General features: G+C 43.0%; 1 protein-coding gene across 1 annotated transcript; it reads left to right on the top strand.

Moving 5' to 3' along the window:
* Window positions 1-468: 468 nt before the first annotated feature.
* On the top strand, window positions 469-19495 carry LOC142971243 (protein phosphatase 1H-like). The gene is made up of 10 exons (XM_076111910.1): window positions 469-987; window positions 4989-5154; window positions 6435-6806; window positions 8594-8706; window positions 9079-9163; window positions 9817-9935; window positions 12276-12339; window positions 13250-13357; window positions 14795-14946; window positions 15620-19495. Exons 1-10 carry the CDS (start codon window positions 752-754, stop codon window positions 15765-15767), a joined length of 1563 nt encoding a protein of 520 aa, XP_075968025.1. The 5' UTR covers window positions 469-751; the 3' UTR covers window positions 15768-19495.
* The last annotated feature ends 1944 nt before the right edge of the window (window positions 19496-21439 follow it).

A 21439-nucleotide genomic window follows, 5' to 3' on the forward strand; every position in this document is an offset into this window, starting at 1 on the left:
CTGCTGTCAGCCTCTGTAAACTGCTCATCCTGCACTGCAAGAAATAACAGTCATTGAGCCTACCGAACGTTAAAGTCTTGTTTTGTATAAATAAATTAGAATCCGTTATAATAATTTCCATTTGTTTCCAGTAGAGAGGTGTAGCATAACCTATACTGTTTACAAAATAGAGCTGTATTAATAATGACTCATCGCATCAAATATCGTGAACGATTACAATTGTCATACAGTAGCAAACAAAAAAAAAAGATTTATCCCGCACCGCTGGATGTTATATATTCTATATTTATATCACTATTATTTATATTATATTATATTACTTTATTTCTTTTTTTAAATAAAATGTATTGTGGGCTTTATAGAAACGTGGAGACCAAACATGGAATTGACATTTTTTTGCAGTGTGCAACCATGGTTCTGTCACATGACCCGTTAATCTTCAATGTATTTCCGCGTTCACGACGGCCGAGCTGTTACCAATGACTCTCCATGGGTGTGCAGGGCTTTACCTAATGCATCATAGCTGTTTTCATCATCCTCTCCTCCGGCTGCGGCTGCTGTCTCCGCTCTGAATGAATGAAGCTTTAACCGTCTGAGGTCCTCCTCCTCCTCTTCCTCTCCTCCGCCGCCCTCTTATCCTCCATCAAGCCTGCCGTCGACCAGCACGGCCGAGCTGGGGGGGAATCCGGGGAAAGGGAGCCGCGGCGCCGCGCACCGGCCGACGGACACCCCGCCGCGACGCGCCACCAATATGCTCACCCGGGTCAAGTCTGCGGTGGCCGGGTTCATGGGCGGAATCATGGCCGGGGGCAGCTCCGGCGGAGGGGGCAACGCTGGTTCCGAGCTGCCGCTGAAATTCCCATATATGCGACCCGAGTTCCTTGGGCTGTCCCAGGATGAGATCGAGTGTTCCGCGGACCACATAGCTCGGCCCATCCTCATCCTGAAGGAGACGAGGAGATTACCGTGGGCCACCGGATACGCCGAGTAAGTAACTGCCCTTAAATCTGCTGATGCCTTTAACGTGTCATCATCACAGTGGCATTTGATATATAGCATAATGTGCGTTAAGTCTTGTGGAGGCCTAAGTGCTTGCAGGTATCCATCACAACAGACCGGCACCTGTTGTGACCCACATCCATCCCCAGCATCCCCCTTTGCTCTCCGACTTCATGGATAAACGGCATTCATCCACCCTGAGAGCCCAAGCTGGTGTTCACGTGCAAGAGGATGATGCATCCACTTCTGCACCAGCAGCATCTGGGTATTAGTGTCTACATGCAGCTGCACTCTCGGTGTAGTAAACCAGTTCAAAAAGATGCAGCCTCATATTCTGTCCATGGCTTTCCGGCTCCAGACTGCTGACTAGTTTTAACGCACTTTGGTGAACAGGTTTTTTTTTTGCATAGTATGCTCGTCATCGCTGCCCCGTCAGCACCCACACACTGTAGTATAGCAGAGAACCACCAGTGTACTGGTAATCATGTCACATCCCTCCATATAATCTGATGTAAAAGCGTGGATCCAGGATATTATTCCATGACATTCCATTAGCTCTTTAGTTTGTTATTGGAACAATGGCGCGTGACCGTTGTCACGTACATTCAGGAAAGCGTTATCAGTGTGAGGTTAGTTGACTAATGACCAACTCCAGTACATGGATCAATTACAAGTTGACTCCCCTTGATATCTGCACTACAAGTTTACTGTAACTGGAAGTTCATTTGTCCCTCTGTTGACTTAATGATACGCGTTGTGAGTGGAATTGTGTGATTGAATGAATTCAACCCACAGCTGGATAACCCCCGTCCAGACTCCAATGCGCCTCTCCAAAAGGCCTCTCCACCCTGATACCAGCAATGACTGTGGATAACGTTTCACAATAAGATACACGGAATCTTGAGTATTTACCAAGGGACAAATGGGAGGAATAGCCAATTAATCAGTCATCACTTAGCTCCTGAAAAGCCTTACAGCCCGTTTGTCTCTTATCAACATTTATTATTATTATTATTATTATTATTTATATATATATATATATATATATATATATGGAGTCCCTCCTTCTCTTTTCTCCCACGGGATTACGTTAGAATAATACTGAAAGTGTTTGTTAATCGGGCCTTTAGTCACATCTTCCTTTCTCTCTTTAACACACACACTCTCACTGATACTCAAGAGTGTTTCTTTGGGACCGGTGTCGTTAATGAGTTCATCTCGTACCGCCATTCATCTGTAATTAAAGCCTTCTGTGTTGTCATTACAGCAGCCATTTTGGCTCGCGCCTCTCTTAACTCTCACACCTCACACACTCTCTTTTCTGCTCACAATCCAAACAGCAGAACTCTGCTAAATTTTCTTTTCTTTTTGGAATGAAGCAAAATCCAAGACAATATAAAGTGACGTATTCAATTTTTGTTGTTGAAGTGCTCAGAATTGACTGTTTGCTCAACCACCCTTAGAACTGCGACTGTCCAATACATACACTGAAAAATAAACACATTTTTAGTGTACATTTTTCATCATCACAACTTCCTATTGAAGAAGAACCCATCCATTCTTCTTGCATGCCATTCAAACGCTCCCATTTTGCCGTTGTGTTTTCTTATCTCTGATATTCAGGTGGTGGTGCAATCCTGACCAAAACCTTCAAGAAAATGTACAAAAATGTAGACTTTTTGAGAGACTGTTTCATGCATTGTACCCGTAGATCTTTCGCTGTTTTTGTTCCTTTGACGTTCTGAGTTAAACGGAGGCAAAGCTATATGAACCACTGTGCTTCGCCAAATAATTATCTCATCCTTGGGGCCATTGTCTGGCCCAGAATCTCTTGCAGAGGGTCGAGAAACAAAGAGGGCATTAGATGTCTGACAATGGCGGGGGATTAGGTTTTGTTCCTAATGGGAGGAAAGCTAATTGTTCCGAATGAACCGTGATTGGCAGGGAAATGAAAAAAAACAACTATTATTCTTCCTGCAAATGCTGAAATGAGGATAAATTAGATGCAAGGGCACTTTCAATCACACACACACACACACAATGGCATCAGCTGCTCTTACCATGAACTAGAGTAACACAGAACGACCCATTATTGATTGGACCCATTAAACACATTATAGTCCTGAAGGATGAGGACTGTTTTGGAAAAAAAGTTTCTAGGGTTCAAAAGTTCCTATAAACATGCTTTTTTTCCAAGTAAAACCAGCAGGACATGATCTCACACACACACACACACACACACACAAGTTCATCACATTACTGTGATTGTTGACAGCCGATTCGATGAAGCAGACGAAGACTTCCCGGACTTGTCCATCATGAGCTCCAAAGTGGTCGATGCGTCAGAGTGTTTTATGGCCGTCATAACTCAGAGGGCATCTTCGAGGGTGCAGCAGAAATATATTAGGTTTGAAAGCAGAGCTGCGTAATCACAGCGCAGACCAGCTCTCTGGACAATGATGGCTTTTGTGCATGCATGGTGACTGACACTTTAGAACCAAAGCAGTGCCAGTTTTATCCAACAAAATAAGCTGTTTGATACACTGATCACAGCATATTGCTGTACACATTTTAAAAAGGGCTCCCTGGTTATTGGATTTCCTCTGCACTCCACTAAAGCAAAATGGCTTCACTTGAACCAGATTGAAAATACAAAAGCCTTTATTGATTTGGTGTCCTCCCATTTAACCGCTGCATGATCTGCAGCGGTTAAATGGACAGCTATAAGGCTTTCAAACACAATATCTATTAGCAAAACAGGCACGTAGAGCAACATTAAATAATGTGTCGATGAAAAATGGGAACAGCAAAAGCCAAATCTAAAATACATACTCGCTTTTGCAAAAATATCTCTGTGCTTGTTTTCGCTGCTTCTCCTGTCACTATCTTTCTATTTCTATCGGAGGTTAAAAAGCATTTGAGGCAAAGAGCCACACTAGTAGCAGAAAACATCCAAACGTCTGCGTCTATAAATAGGCCAATTTCTCAACTCGCACACACATTCACAACACCCTCCAGAGACGTCTGTCTGACTCGCCAGCCTCACTGCAGCTGCCTCCACGATCTGTATTTTCTCACCATGTATCGCTAGCCGCCACATTACCGTAGCTATGGGCTGTTATTCAGCAGGCAAAGATAAGGGCTGCAATTTAGGCGTTTATCTTAACCCCCCAAAAAATGAATGTAGATTTTTTTTTTCACTATATTTACTTTGAATGTAACTTTTAAAATTGACAGAAAACATAATTTATCATCTATATTCAAAAACATGGCCTCAGCCCTGCTCATGTGTGTATTTCTGCTAGCTTCTTGTGCCGTTTGTGAACCACAACGCAAAAAAGAAGCAAAGCAGTACTTAAAGAAATGTTGTCAAATGCTGAAATGTGTGAAACGAGCAAATGAGACAGATCACTTCTATGCAAACCACATAGTTATTATGTGACTGTCCTCAAACAGTGTGGGCTTTGTCTCTCTCTCTAATTCATGTAAAGATGAATAAGGCAACACACACACACACACACACACACAAAGACATTCTAATTCTCCCAGAAGCGACTGTCCCGATGCATCAGGACACTCCCGGCAGAGGGGTAACCACAAACAAGCTCTCCTGTTTGATCTTTATCAGGGAACATGAAACACACAAAAGCCAGCAGCTGCTTCGCCCGGCGCACAGATAGAAACCTCCGGCTGCAGGCTCTCTAGACTAATTGCTGTGATCCTATGATAACCATGAGAGACCACAGTGCTGTTTCATCCAACAAAAAGCATCTGACGTCGACTTTCATTCAACCGCCTGTTCCAGACCACAGCTGTCACACCGGGCAATCGCAGCAAGTGGCACATCTGTTGCTCGCAGCAAAATTGTATCTGGAAAAAAAAGAAAATGAATGCCCGAAAGTATGTTGCCAAATGGGGATTTTGATATTAGGACCTCTGCATGTCTATAAAATGAGTCAACCTGTTCGTATCATGCCTTTTTGTTTCAGGGTGATTAATGCTGGTAAGAGTGCACTGAACGAGGACCAGGCCTGCTGCGAGGTGGTCGTAGCGAGACGGAGGCCGATGAGCTACTGCCCTCCCTCCACGCCCAGCAAGACCCCCACGGCCAAGAGACGCAACTCCCTGCCCAACGGAGAGGGCAAGCTGGGAGAGGTGACACAAATACACTCAATGTTTCAGCATATGCACAAAGGGTTTACAGCGTACATTCATGTACTTCATGTACTGTATATGTGGAGCTGTTTATGTGCCATTCAGGGTTCCCGTTGTGTGTTTAGTTGTGACATGATGCGTCTAGAATGATGCGTTTATGGAACTAACCATCATTTCAATAATTGAGTAATCTACAGGTTCATATGTTAATTAATCGATTGGTTGTTTGTCACTTTATCAGTAAAATATCAGAAAATTGTGATTTCCTAAAACCAAAGGAAACATCTCAAACTCTACGATATTCAATTTCCAATCACTTGTTCCCATCAGGATGAAGTGTAAGAACTGTGATCCCTTAAATTTTCATCAAGGCGTCATCTCGCAATTTCCTTTTGCCCAATACTGTGGTTGATGACCAAATACTGGCAAAACTAAAGGAGTCGTACAAGATGTATGAATAAGTAAGTAAATTGTCATTTTAACCAAATAAACTTAAAAAAATGAACTTCTTTGGTCTTTAATTTAAATTTGATATATGTGTTTTTGTTTTTGTTCACATGTAAAGCTCTATCGCTGCAAATTGGCTTTCAGTCACAAAAACTGTGAGAACTGTTCTCTTAGAGGAAGCAGTTGAGACAGATGGTCGTTCAGTTAAAACTTCCAAAAGTTTGCGTCCAAAGTCGTTTGTTTTCCAGGGTTACACCGCGTGGGTCAGGTATTCCAGGTCAGGTAATACCAAGCAGAGTGTGTGATGGCACAGAGGTGACAGAGGTGTGAGGGGGAGCCTTGTTCTGTTTCTGCCTACAGAAAGACTTGAAGAGATGAGGAGCTTTGACCTCTGCAGCTTCCAAACACTGTTGGACAGGATGAGTCATGGGATTTTTGCGTACATGTGTATACATGAATTATACAGATTTTCCAGTGAGACCCCATTATTCTGATGTTTTGTACGATGGCTCCTGCCCCTTTTAAATACATCAAAAATGGGATCAACCAAACCAAATCAGAGTTCAAATGCTAAATATAAAAGAGTCTGTAATGATAACTGTGGCACACTCCATATGTAAAGCATTGTTGATGCGTTTTAAAAGCTGCTCTTTAACTGAAACCCCACCTCTACCAGAATTTAAGAAAGTTTGGGTGGGACACTGATTAGTGGGTGTAAAGATATGCATCTTTGAGCTAAAAAGAATTATAATCCTTTTATCATTCGTGTTGAATGTGATTATATTTCCACTTGATAATAAATGAATATACATCTTTCATAAATGTGTCTGCAGGACAGTGAAGGACTGGTGTTCCACTACTGGGCCTTGTTCGACGGCCACGCCGGCTCAGGCGCGGCAGTCGTCGCCTCCCGCCTGCTGCAGCACCACATCGCATGCCAGCTCCAGGCCGTCATCGAGATCCTACGCAATCTGGCCTCCTTCCCCCCGACCGTCCTGGGCGAGGAGCCCGACAGCAACCCTTACCTCCAGGGGAACACCCCGGGCCCTCACCGGGCCCTGACCCGGGCCGCCTCCCTGCGCGGGGCCGCAGGTGCGCCGAGTTCCCCGTGCAACACCCCGCCTCCGCCTCGCTTCTTTACAGAGAAGAAGATCCAGCATGAGAGTCTGGTGGTAGGAGCCATAGAGAACGCCTTTAAAGAGATGGTGAGAGTCTGGTGCTGGGTCATTTTTTTTCACACTCGCATATCATTGAGTTTGAACTAAAACAAGACATTTGAATTTGTCACCTCTGGCTCTTGGAAGCGGCTTTCTGACATTTTACAGACCAAACAATGAATCAGTTAATCAAGACAATAACTAAATATTATAAAGACCATGGACAGTTGGCTCGTGACATAAATTCATGAGCAGAAATGTGTTTCTCTGTAGCTGACGGTCGGTAAATAGTTCAGTTATTTAGTCGTTTATTTAGCACTTAGTTGAGTACATTTACACATTAAGATGCGTTTTATTATAGTCTAGGTCAGTTGATGTGTCATATAATAATATATAGATATATGAAATAAGATATCTTGAAATGCAGTCATACCACAATAAATTCACAAGATTCACAAATCCTGATATTTAATTTAAATGAATTATGGTTTCATGTGTGGGAAACAAAAGGAATATTTTCACCACATTTTCTTATTTGAAGGGAAATATTAGCATTGGAGTGCATGACCTGTCAAACTGTATAGACATACTGCCAGTGTGTATGCAGTACATATTTGCATGAACACTCAGCAAGTATGCAAATACAGTCAGATAAACAAAAGCTGGTATCAGTTGCTGAATTAGTCTTTGCTGTCAAAATATCACACACTGATTTTCCGACCTGAGGCCAGAAAGGCACACACACACACACACACACACATTCACCAACACACAGACGGTTTACAGAGGTGCTCATGAAGATAGTTTCCCCACCGCAACCTTATTAGTGTCTCTGTTTACAGTTGATTTAGACATCTGGCCTCAGAGAGCTGAGCTGATGGACCGATGGCTCCCGGCTAAACGCACACGTACGCACTGCGGATTTCTGTAGTTCAAGGGCAGCATCTGACTAAATGTGTAATTTGCTTTTTCACGAGGCATTTTTATCAGAAAATTCCTGAAGAAACAGCTACAAGCCAATCAACTTTTTTTTCTTATTTTGTAACATTCAGTTGTGTGTTTCTTTGTTATTTTTCCTTCACTGTTTCTTTTCAATTGCTTTGTGGCGACGTATCTGAAGAAGCCAAAGTCTATGCAGTATTACCACTAGATGGCGATGGAAAACAGTCCACGCTGTTCAAGCTGGACCCTGCGGTACCCAGATTAAAAAGATCACTGTGAAAGCTCCTCTCCGATCAACCCACCACCACTCTGTCTGCTCGAGGGGAGAGAAAAAAAAAAAGAAGCTCTCTTACATCTGACTTGACATCCCTTTGTAGGAGATTTTCACTGCGTCATTTAAAGCCGTAGTCTTGGTAGGAAGATGTCAACCTTCTGTCTGCAGGGTTTCTGCAAGATTGGAATGCAAAAAAAAAAGAAAGAAATTACAGACAAACAAACTGAAAACAAGTTAATGAGCATTATGAAATGTGTGTGTGTGGCGATCAATAGTCTACAACGATGCTTACACATAGAGTGTCTTTCTAAAAAAAAAAAAAGTCGATCTGATTTTCTCAGACTTGGTTCTTGCTCAGTGTCTGTTCCTGATCATTTTCCTCCATATCTTTTTTTCTTCACGGCCTCACAGTCGTATTTATGAATGTTATTAACTAGACGACGGCAGAGTCTCTGTATTTAAACCGTCCCTCTGCCTGTGTGGGCTGCACACAGTCTGGATTTTGTTTTTTAACTTTTACTGTGTGGTTAGATGTGAGAGTTTTTTTTTGTTTTTTTTTCGATTGTGCTTCTTAAGTGAATCTTCATTAAAGATTGACAACCGTCTCTCGCTTTCCCAGGATGCCCAGATTGAGAGGGAGAAGCAAGTCCACCACATCACAGGAGGATGTACGGCTCTCACGGTGGTTTACCTGCTTGGAAAACTCTACATCGGGAATGCAGGAGACAGCAGGTGTGTATGCTTATCTTCTGTCCACTACATGAAAGAGCCTCTAAATCAGGCACTGATAATGACACCGCAGCACAGGAACCCAAAAACATGTGATGTCAGTGCCTTGTGACGCCCTTCCCGCTGTTTTGGACGCTCTCATGGCCAACCTCAGCAGGGAAATTGGCCGACACTAGAGGGGTAGTCAGCTGTTCCATGTGTCCTCTGTCTCTCCCTTCTCACAGCTCACCTTCTTTTGCTGCTACGCCTCCGCAGCACACATACTACACATCTATTGGCTTATTATCACACCCCAAAAATATGGTTGTTTGAAGTGAATCTTCAAGGTTTTTGCCTGTACATTACCTCTCCCAACTTTTTTTTCTGTGTCTGCAGGGCTATCATTATTAGAAACAACGAGATCATCCCCGTGTCGACAGAGTTCACACCAGAATCAGAACGACAGCGACTCCAGTTCCTGGTGAGAAAACCGCTGAGCCGTAAGGAGTGTTTGCGTGTCTCTCGAGCTCGTTATAACCACAGACCTAGATCTAATCAAAAATAATACATAAAATAACTAAAAAATGTCCATGACTTTGAGTCGAGGGAACCGGAAGTGCAAAAAACGCTGTCTCGTTTCCTGGACTGCAGCGCTCTATTGTTGGCCACAGTCTCACGCCGTGTGTTCACACAACAAGCAACACAATCAGCGAGGCAGCTGAACTTCATCCATTTCCTAAAGAGCTGGGCAACAGGGAATATCAAGCAATGTGAGCACAGCTGAGAATAGCTGGCCGTGTTTGACCTTTTTATAGCCAGTGGCAGTAAGCAGTGACGCTTCCATGTTTCCTTTTAGTTTCATGAATACATCTCAATGATGATGTTTGGATGAACTCTCTGGAAAGCTCTTTATGACTGCCAATGTTGCCTGCACAGATATCTCCGTACAGTATTATATATTAATAACGAAATTTAAGGCATTTTAATGTTGTGTAAAACAAAGGAGGCCAGTGTACCATAAGACATTTTCAACTCTCTAATATCATATTATCAGCCTCAAAGATGGCTTTCATGGTTTGATCTGCACACATTTAGCTGCTTGACTGACTTGAAGACCATCCTTGTGTCCTCCAGGGTTTCATGCAGCCTCACCTGTTAGGAAATGAGTTCACGCACCTGGAATTTCCCCGGAGAGTTCAGAGGAAGGAGGTGGGCAAGAGGATGCTCTACAGAGATTTCACCATGAACGGATGGTAAGTCTCCCTCCATCTTTTGTTCATTATTTGTCTTACGCTCTATTTTTTTTTCACCGAGCAGACGAAGCACGTCAAGATGGCGGACCCCTGCATCCTCAAAATGTGTGCTTTAAGATGGAAGGACCCGCCTCACTGGGATTTGAACCTCCCAAATGATGCTGGGGAAATGAAAACTGCTAATGTTACGGCATGGCAAACAGACATCTCCAGCTGCACCCGCCTTCAACAATAATAAGAAAAATATTCCATTAGCTGCGATCTCAATCTCAGTTTCTCTCACTCCCTTGCCCTCCTTTACTGCTGCTCACAGCCTCCTGTACAGCCAGAGACCAGCAGAGAGCTAATGAGGGAGCAGCCTAACTTGATATGATATAACGATACAGCAGAGATGGATGCATGTGCAATGTTCTGTGGGCTGGCAGGGCACCATGCTGTTTGACTGTGGCTTCAGAGGAAGCCGGTAATGAGATGTGCTTTTACCGCTATACTCTCTCTCTCTCTCTCTCACACTCACTCACTGGCGCATAGAGCCACATAAATAGTGTGCGTTGTGATGTATATTTCACCACCAGACCGCCCCTCAGGAGCAGATATGTGCCAGCCAGGATGTGCCACTGTGTGGACTACTGTTCATGTTTCCCTTCACATCCAAGCAAGGAAGTAGTTTGAAGTCTTTTCTTTTTTTTCCCCGATTTTCTTCATATCTCGGGTATACTTAACAAATAAAGTGCTTCATCACCCCAAAAAGTGTGGGAGTCAGACAAATGGATGGGAGGAAACTGTAAAGGCAGCAGTGCAGGGAGTGAAAGCGTGAAAATGTGCTGCATGGTTGGAAGAACAAAGAAAAGAGACCAAACGCCACAACAAAGGTTTGCGGCGAGAGGAGCGGTGCCATCCGAAAACTTCTGCTGCTCAAGCTTTTAAGCACGAGGCACACCGGGCCCAGGTGTGTCCAATGCCACTGATTACTCCCCAATCAGGTCTGCAGCCCTGCAGCCCTGGAGATAGAAAGCACGGAGAGGAACCAAACAGAGGGGCCATCACAGTAGAGCTCGAACATTTTCAATTAGCCAGGGTCACAAACCAAGGCAGCTGGAGAATAAGTTTGTAGGATTTGAGAAAGCCAAGAGATTTATAATTATTCTACCTTTGGCTGCTGGGGTTTAGCAGAAACTTCTGAGATGCCCCTGAGCAAGGCAGTATTCAGGTTCATCAGCTCGAAGCGATGGCTTGAAATCGCTCGTCTTGTCATAAGCACACGTCTAAAACCCGAGGATGTTAAGATATAAAACCCCACATTTGAGCAGCGGGCAACCGCAAAAGGGTGGCATTTATAATGAAGAACTAAATGTGTGGAACTCGGAAATGCTGAGAAGGATGGTTCTCGTGTAGAGACATCCCGGATAGATCGGAGCAGCGTGTGACTCGCTGTTCAGATCAAGAGGTGTTCAGTTTGACGAGCGAGGTTCCGACACAAAGGCACAGAGGCCAGACAGAGCGTTGCATTTTGGGACGGGAAAAGTACACATCTCGCTTTTGAGACAGACAAATGGGCAGAGAGAGAGAGAGAGAGAGACGGAGCAAACCCTGGTCAGACGTGAAGCCGTTTGAAGTTGTTGATCTTCTCCGTTGAACTGGTGACACCGAGTCTAATCTAGCTAGTTTAAGTACATCAGCGTCAGCCGCAGAGTCTTTCAGTCCGACATCAAAGCTCCGTTTTTTAAAGTGCGTTTTCAGATCTTCTGCTTCCGTTTGTGCACTTCTGAACTCATTTCTGTCTTGTTCGCTCGTGTAGTCGAAGACCCCCTCCCCCCCTCACTTTTCTCTCGCTAAATAATGACGTTAAAACTTTATACTTCACCATGTTGCCTCATCAAGATCAGTTCATTCATCACACCCCACTCTGCCTGTGCCAACAGTTTTATATAATTTCTAATATAAATGTAAAAATAATTCTAATGATGTCATCAAGGTAACGGGAAGTGTATTGTTTGGAGCTTATCCCATACTAGGGATTAAAAGTCAGGGTATCTTGGCTCCTGCCGCACCAATGTTGACCGCTTTTCGGAAGATTGACTCCAGCAAGTCCCACTATTTAATGCACGGTTAATTCTGAATCGCTGAAGTGCTCCGTTAAAGATGCGAGACATCTCAGCTAGAAAGCATCAGTCCGACTGTAGTTAGTTACATCTGGATGGATAATGATGCACCTGAGGGAGAGGCTCTTCTCACTCCCTCCATTATGTACCTCTTGAGTGTGAATGTGTCACACGGGAAGAAAAGAAAAGATTAAATTATCGGTCTTGTTCTGCTTTTCTATTCTTTCCTCAAACACAGGGCGTACAAGACCATTGGGGATGAAGATCTCAAGTTTCCACTAATATATGGGGAAGGGAAAAAGGTAAGTGTGTGTGTGAGTCTACTCCAAGTTCTGTACATCTACTCTGGAATTCAGAACTGCAGAGAAAATCACTCGCTCTAACGTTGTCAATCTGACACACACACACACTGCATGCTTGCTAGCCACCCAGAGAGTGGGCGAACACTCGGCCTCTGATGTGCGAGCACCACACTGTGCCTGCACGTGTGTGTCAATGTACACCCTCACTAGAAGAGAGAGGAGACAGTCCATCTGTTTCACTCCAGTAGCTACATCTAACTAACACACACACACACACACACACACACACACACACACACACACACACACACACACACACACACACACACACACACACACACACACACACACACACACACACACACACACACACACACACACACACCACTCGGGGGATGACACTCGTCTCTCTGAGAAGTGAAGTTAATCCCCACTTGGACTGCAGGGGATGAGGAGAAGAGGAAGAAGACCCAAAATGAAAGCAATCCACCAAATAAATTGCAGAAAACGCTTCGAATTTTCCATCATGTCAGTTTGTTTCATTATTTCAATCAATTCGGTTTGATGCGAAGCGAGACAAAGCTAAAGGAATACGGCATCTGGCGACCACACGGCGCCAGTGTTGTCTGATGAATGTCTGTTGACAAAACGAGTTGTCACACAGCGATGAACGGGTGGAATTTGATTGTTATTAGAATAGAAATCGAAAGGAATATCCTCGTGCTTACAACACTTCTGAACACAGTCGCATATTGTGATGTTTGTTTCATGCACCACCCAATACGTTTACATTTAATGCACCAAAATGCTATATTGCAACACACTGCACTGTGAGACGCCCACGTGTTTTTTTAAATTAAAAAAGTGTAAGAAAGCTTAACTGAACCAGTCTATGTTTTTTTTTTTACAGGCACGAGTGTTGGCCACCATCGGCGTGACCCGTGGGCTTGGTGACCATGACCTCAAAGTTCATGACTCCAACATCTACATCAAACCGTTCCTTTCCTGTTGCCCTGAGGTAAGAGCCAACTCTGCAAATATAGCCTGCTGACACAAACTCAGTCATTGATGACCTAAGTGTGCTCAAAGGCCAACTGTGTTGTGTTCAAAAAACCAAAAGGGAGACATTTATATATTTCTGTTTCATGACGCCATCCCCTTTTCTTGTATTGCATGTCTACGTGAATGGAAACCTTATTTCTGCTCCATAACATAAGAGCCACAGACTGACATGAGCTCTCATTCAAACAAAGGTACCAGGCCAGCAGTCAGTTTGCTGGCTAGATGGCTAATTAGCTGCTCAGCTACTTTATAGCTCATTAAACATGGAGACGTGACTCACTCTTCTCTGTAACCAAATGTAAGGAGAAAAATATTCTCTTAATTAAAGGCTACACTTTTTACAAGGCTATACCAACCTGTTATTAGGCCCAACACAGCAGGTATCTATGTACTTCATGCATGGAGACATCTGCCGAGTTGGACACCATGATATGTAATGATCTACAGGTGATTGTAACAAGCCAAGAAACACAGAATATGTGGCAACAAAGGCAGCGATAAGAACGCCATCTGACCGCCAACAGTTATAGATTGTGGCAGCAGGTCGAAACTTTTCTTGCAGCTGGCCTGTGTTTCATTTTGTCATGCTAGGCTTTCCAAACATGAGGAATAGTGCATCTATCTCCTTAAACCCATTTACCGTCAGACGTTCTTCTAATGGAGCAGGTTACAATCTCAACTAACCAACTTCTTAACGACCCTAATCAGATGTTGCAGATGTTTCTGTCCTCCATTCGTCCTAGTTCTTGCCAGACCCATTCCTGACCTTGTTTTGACTCATGACACGTGTCCTATGTGAGAGGAGAAGTCAAACACATGACTTGCCCTGCGTCTATCCCTGTCGTATCTGCCCTACAGTCACAGCTGTGTCTCTGTCTGAAAAAAGGTCCTCTGCTGTGGGGAGAACTTAAGCTCACCTGTCTGGCTGTCTGGCTCTGGCTTCAAAGCTCTTTCATCTCCTGATGTGTTGCAGTTTGTCTTATAGAGTTTTACATTTCCCCTCCCAGCGCTCCCTGCTTGATCTTTAATTCATTAATAACCGGGGTTCATACCAGGTTCACGTGGAAGACTAAACTCCTCTCAGCGCTCTGTGTCTCCGGCTTTCTCTTTCACCCCTCAGCAGAGTCTTTCAAGTGGTTTCTTGAGATGCGCTCGGTGAATGAAAACCGCCCTGAATTCATTAAGTTGTGAAAAACGCCACGCGTTGAGTAGTGTGAGGGCTAGGTCAGTATGGATTTCAGTATGGCGGAAAAACTTCAGCTCCTTTTCACTGAGTGTACTTGATCTTGCGAGCCACTTACAAGGAATCTTTCACTTTGGTATGACATTGTGTCAGACGCCCATTCATTTCACGGCTACCTTTTTAATGAACTCTTCATGTTCTGGCACGCAGGTGAAGGTATACGACCTGATTCAGCACGAGCACGGGGCTGACGATGTTCTGGTGATGGGAACCGACGGCCTCTGGGACGTCCTCTCCAACCAGGAAGTAGCCGAAGCCGTCACCACATTCCTGGCCAACTGTGACCCCGATGACCTACACAGGTCTGCTGTTTGTTTATTCTTTCCTCTCTCTAAATTTCTTTATTTGTCTGTCTTTGTTTTTGTCACAGTTAGCAACGCAGAGAAACTAGAACTGAACCCAAATGCAGAAAAGTAAGAGGCAGAGTGATTTCTATGATTAATTGAAGTAAAACACTTACTGAGTTCTAAAGCAGTTTGTCTGGCATCGGTATCAGGAAGTGAATCCACAAGATAGAAGGAAATAAAGTTGGAGCACTAAGAATAAACTAACACTAGGGGGGGGGGGAGGCTGAACACTACACAGTGGGTGCACTGACAGAAGACGGGGAGAGCACAAAGACTAAATGCACAAAGAAAGGAGGGTGATGAGACACAGGTGGAACTAATCAGGGCAATCACACGGGCGGGAAGTGAAGGTGTTTCAAAGGAAAGACGAGGTGAAAAATAAAACAGAATGAATGAAAAGAAACAAAACATAACCTGATTATGAGACTTTCTGTTTAATTTCAGCTTTACTGCTTTAGTTCTCCAGTAAATGTCAAGTATTTCTGTCTGCATTATGACTGAAGAAGGTGCTTTGAGGCAAAAACGGAGAATAATCCAGTGGGACGGTATAATGACTAACTAGTGAAGCTATTCGGCCCCCACATACTGAGGATCACAGGCTTTCTTGTTGTTTTTCTCTGCTGTCCAGGTACACCATGGCAGCACAAGACCTGGTGATGCGAGCGCGTGGCGTGCTGAGAGACCGAGGCTGGAGGATCACCAACGAGCGTCTGGGCTCCGGAGACGACATCTCTGCCTTCATCATACCGCTGATGTACGGCAACCCTCAGCCCTGAGGAGCCCCGACAGACAGGCTGCGGTTCAACGGCTTCTAAAAACCAACCGGATCGATGTGAACTGAGAATCCCCCCCGTTCGGTTTCCTCAGTGCCGTTTGCACTTTTCCTTCCTTAGACTAAGGATATCCTAATGTTTGGATGTTTAGATTTGTCGGTGTTTCATATCTCTATCGGAGTTCAGAATTGGTCAGCCACCTAATCTGGCTGCTCTGGGGACCACTACAGTGAGCTCTGCTTTGTTAGTCTATTTTTTTAAAGTGAGAAAAACATGGTCATTTTGATTTGATTTTTTTTTGTCACGAATCAAAACTGTCAAGAAAAAATGCGACCGGCCCTGAACTTCTGCAGAGATGTGAAAGCTGCAATAGATGAATGTTCTTCCAAAACAAATCAAGGACCTCTTTCCTTTCTGTCCTTCTTACTTCTCTTGCAGTGCTTTACATGTCCCCTCTTCTTACCACTCTTTCAGTCCTCCCCTCGTCTCCCATACTGTACAGTCAACTTGTTTATAAAAAGCAAACCTCCTTCGTCTTCTTGAGACCTTGGACCGAGCTGACGAGGTCAGCTGCGTTTTCTGTTTTGCCACAGTGTGGCTTCAAAGGGACTCACTCGCTGAAGAACTGCTTCCACATTTTCTTTATAGATCACAGACTGATTGCAGCGATGAGATTTTGGCTCGATCTAATCCGAGCATAAATCTTTTGTGGCTTTCAGTTGGTGTGAGCCCAGGAAGCCTGAAATCTTTTGTCACGTGGAAAGTCAGGGGTTGGGGTCGGAGGGTGAACATCATGTTTTTTAAGAATGCGGACGGAGAAAAGAAGAGAGACGAGGACCTGAAGTTGACCACCTCACAGTAGCAAGGCAAATCAGAGTGGGAGCTCTGTATGAATGTGATATATATCAGATGAAAGTGTCATTTGAAAATTGGCATCATTTAAACATCTGCACGGAAAAAGATGTTCACTAGTACAAGTCATTTCATCTGATATGGAGTCTGAAAATGAATCTGTTGGTCTTCAGTGACTTTTAGTTGCAGCTAGTTGGTGAACAGCAGTCATGGTTATGGTGTTTTAACTTGGCTGGATGTTATTATTTTTGTTAAAAAGTTAGTTCATGAAACATGTATGTTTCAGCATTTAGGGAAAACCACTTGCTTCTGTGCTGAGAGTGAGATGAGAAGCTTGATACCGCTCGTATATCGTTAGCTTATCTTAGCTAAAGACTGGAAGCAGGGGGAGCTAACTTACCTCTGTACAAAGGTAGAAAACATCCTCTAAAACCTCAAAATGAACGCATTGCACCACATATTTTGTATGAATTCAACAAAGGACGTATTACATGTTTGCTTGTGAGCTTCACAGGTGCTGGTAGGCGCCGTTAGACGGAGCCAGGCTAGCTGTTTCCCCGCTACTTCCTGTCTAGCTAAGCTAACTGTCTCCTGGCTACAGCTTCGTATTTAATGTACAGATGTGAGAGTGGTATCAATTTTTCTCATCTAACGAATAAGCTTTCCCGAAAATGTCAACCTTAAACCGTTTTAGTAAATATTGTGTTATTACTTTAGTTTTTCCAAAAAAGCGACACCCTCACAAGACTAAACATTAGATGAGACGACTTGTACATCGAGATGCTCGCACTTTAGACTGACCCACATCATTAACCAAGCAGCCATTACATGTGAAATGATGAAGGGGGCAAATATTCCCTGCAGCAGGGGAGGATTTAATTAAATTCATAATTGTTAAAAAAATTAAATAAAAAATCACGAAATACAATCAAAGTCAATCTGAACAAAAGTTTGACGGAGAAAGAAACTGAAACTTTTCGTTTCCTTTAACATGTTTTGCATGTTTCATGCGCTTTACATGCTCGATACACAACCCATCCGTCTTCAGAGGGACAGGTTTGGCAGTAACAGTGTATTGAGTTTGGATGTTGTGATTTTTGTCAGTGCATGCAGTGACATGTTAGGCCTGGGAATACGAGCGACGGTGCAATGGTTTACACTGCTGTTTGTTTTTATATGGACTGAATTTGTATTTCTGTAATGTATCAAAGCGTTAGTGATGATGTCATTTGTTTGTAGACGTGCATATAGACCATGCTTATGATTCTAAGGTTGTTCCTTAAGAGTTATTAGCATCCCAGACATTTAGCATAAGAGCTAAGGGTATGATTCGTATTGAGAGACGGGAATGAAATGAAACAAACATGCCAGACACAGAACTTAATTTTTTCATTTTGCACTTTTTTAATCATGTTGGCTGGACTTAAAGAAGAAAAGCAACCATGAAGAGTTCCGCTTGTCTGAAAAAAAGGGTCTTAACCTCAGACACGTGTATTTTTTTCCTTCTCTACATTAATGTGCGTTTATACCGGCTACACTGCTCAGCCAGCCACACTGGGCTGAGACGCAGTGCAGGAAGTCTGGTGTGGAAGGAGAAACTGCACACTTCAGGATCAATAAATACAAGTCATCATTTTTGAAAAGTTTGATTCCAGTCTGAGAAAAAAATACCAGCATTAAATTAAAAACACTTCCCAAAATGTCGCACTTTTGTTTTACGTCACATGGTATGTGCCATTGTGTATCATGGGCTATTTATCACCTTGGCTTTGGCTTTTTTTGCTGTTGACAATTACCGACATTCCCCCCCAGCAGCAGTCATTTACATTTGTCTGAAATTCATACGGTGCATTTTTCCTCCTGTACATTCCATGAAAGAAAAATTGAATTTAAAAATTCTGTATTGTAATATGTCATTATTTGCTGTTGCGTCATAATTCCATCTTACAAGCTATTTCACAGATACCAAGTTTGTTCTGTATTTAATTTATTGAATGTCTTTTTGTTTTATTTGTTGAGTCCAATCTGTCCTGCCGCCACCTAAGCATATTGTCTTTCCCAGTTGTGGAAATGTCTTGAACTGCAAACATGTTGAGACAACGTCAGAGGCATCAGTGTTGAATGTTCATCCTCATACCTGTCATTAAGCCTTGTGCTCTTAGATGAATGTCAAAGAATGAATATATGGTTTTAGTTGTTCATCCCACTGTGCCATCCAACTGCTGCACATCAACTCAGGATCAATTATCATGAGTGGGTAAAGTGGACAAGCTGTTAAGAGTGATTTTCTAAAAGGCGGGGAGTCCTCCAGGGCGGTTTATTGGTTCTACTACATTTGTAAGTACGTGAGCGAGGAAGTTCTTGAAAGTTTACTTTGTCCCTTCAGCTCGACTGTAGGTTTCCCTTTTTGAAGTTGCTGTATTGTGAAAGTAGTCACTGCTGTTGTGGGGTTTTTTCTACCTTTTAGACGATAAAGTTTGTAATGGGGGGGGAAAGGAGAAAAGCTGGAAGGGGTTTTTTCTGTAGCAAACAGGAAGTTTGAAGCCCATGGGGAAACATTAAGTGACCATTGTGCTAGCCTCAACCTCCCCGTATGTGAATGTGAAATGTACATTTTGTAAAACAAGAAGATAACGTATGAAGTCAAAAAGAAATATTTTTAATGTTTCCTTGTGCAAAAAAAAAAAAGAGCAATGTTTACCTTCAGTGTTTCTTTTCCAGAAATGAAAAAAAAAGAAAATAAATGTTACAGATAAATGTAAAAAAACAAATATAGTTTGCATCATTAAAAAAAAGCAAGAATTGAATGTCAAGTACACTCAATATGCAAGCACTCCTCTCCGCTTGCAGTCCAAACCAGTTCATCAGACTGAATCAATCTGAAGGAGCAAGAAACTAAAGAGACGTGCAGAAGAGCTAATCAATATTATTGTTGGTTCTGTTCTCTGGCTTCTCATTGAAAGCAAAGAAAAAACGATCAATGGTCAACGGGCCTCCAAAAGAGTAGTTTGGACTTTGTGAGTTGTCAGCAGAGGGATTCATTAGTGGAACTACACAGTGCTCACTGAAACTCAAACGTTTTACAGCACAGAACCGGGTCGATTCATCCAGTATCATGTGGACTCACTGAATGAGCACAATAATACACACACAACTCTTACTGATGATGAGGTTAACCCGGGCAAACGCCTCGATTCTATATTGTATTTGCATCTTCATTAATCACCGAAGACATGCAAAGAGAAACAGATGAATGTCGTCATTATTTGGGTGGTATTAGTATTAACTGGTACAACTTAAATGATTAGGTTTATTTACTTCTAAGGCCACTTAAAGGTTGATAACATTTGACATTTGCCTTTATCCAAAACCATGGGCCTCCTAAGGGACCTTACAAAGGAGATTGGTGAGAAAACGGGGGCCGGTTTATGTTTTAACTTTAAAAATAAAATGTATATTTTTTTGTTAATATTTTCTTTGGAAAAAGTGCTACACCTTCCCCACATTATAGAATAGTAATACAACACTATTGATTGGCTTAATTCAGTTTGCCATTAATAACTAAAAGTGCACAAAGAATATAAGATGGTATAAATTACATGCCAAAACTCTTGGACCCCCCCCCCCCTAAAAAATACCTATAAAACAATACACACTCCTCCAACCTAACTTTTGTACAGTCCCTAAACTTAACCTAAATTCCACCGATTATGTTTTACAGGCCCGAAGGTGAATTCCAGTCTATTGAAGTTAATTATCTGAAATCCAAAAGACAAGATGAAAACAAATTTCAGTTCCCGTTGACTCGTTCTGACTTTCGTTGGGTAATAAAGTAACAAAGATAAGAAACACAAACGCCGGTGATGCCATTAAAATCACTTTATTCCATGTAATATATAAAACCAGAGATATTTGAGCCTTGCTAACACATTTATCCTGATTATTTACGCACAACAGTTTCACAAGAGACGTGATTATTTTAAAGGCACATTCTTCACCGTTCACTTCATTCTGTTTACAGCACAGTGAGCTCGGAGTGAGCTCAGCCATTCGCGTTGATCTGGTTTTGACTCCTCCGTCGCAAGTCACCAGCGCCGGCAAGGCAGTAGATTGCGCAGTCATCTCCACATGGGGTAATATGACTACCCGACCAACAGCACAAACTACTACCTCAACCAGCGCTTGGCCCCCGGTGCTCTCAGCGTCTTTCTTCCTTTTGTCCTCTTCGCTCCATTTTCAATCGGAATCCCCGATCAGTCCGTGTCACTGTGCGTAAAAGCGCACGGGGGAAAATGGCGTGCGCGCAAAAAACGTGGCCGCAATAAAGCGAGACAAAAAACCGCACCCAAAGAAATAATGAAAAAAAACAAACAACGCACCTCTTGTACCCTTCACATATTTCCTGCACCCGCTGCTCTCCTCGGATGACCTCGGTGAAAACGGCATATGGCAGGTAAGGGCGGCGGGGCACTCCGTGGATTTCCTGAGCGGCACAGGCGACACGCATCGCGTTGTCACATTACAAAAGAAAAATGGTGATTGTAGTATTAATGTTGCTTTTACACAATGGCATTAAAAAGTAAAAATCTAGCATAACATGAATGAGACGAAGAAAACTATTTGTGATCGGCACAGTTCGGCTACGCAACAATGCTGCAGTCATCAAAACAATAAATCACGCGTGCAAAGATCACCATAAACATATCACAAGGTCTAGCAATTTTAACTAACACCACAATAAATGTAATTTAGTATTGAAAGGAAATTAATGTATTAAAGTATTTTGTTTGCACTCGAGATAGACTACCAAAAAGTCACAATAA

The sequence above is a fragment of the Anarhichas minor genome, unplaced genomic scaffold (assembly GCF_050575085.1).
Source record: "Anarhichas minor isolate MPS153535 unplaced genomic scaffold, ASM5057508v1 ptg000045l, whole genome shotgun sequence".
Taxonomy (NCBI): Eukaryota; Metazoa; Chordata; class Actinopteri; order Perciformes; family Anarhichadidae; genus Anarhichas; species Anarhichas minor.

Excerpts from the sequence above, each read along its gene's own strand:
- LOC142971243 (XM_076111910.1), top strand. The coding sequence starts at position 752 with ATGCTCACCCGGGTCAAGTCTGCGGTGGCCGGGTTCATGGGCGGAATC. Across the intron at positions 9,164-9,816 it reads GACAGCGACTCCAGTTCCTG|GGTTTCATGCAGCCTCACCT; the intron begins GTGAGAAAACCG and ends TGTGTCCTCCAG. Across the intron at positions 12,340-13,249 it reads TATATGGGGAAGGGAAAAAG|GCACGAGTGTTGGCCACCAT; the intron begins GTAAGTGTGTGT and ends TTTTTTTTACAG.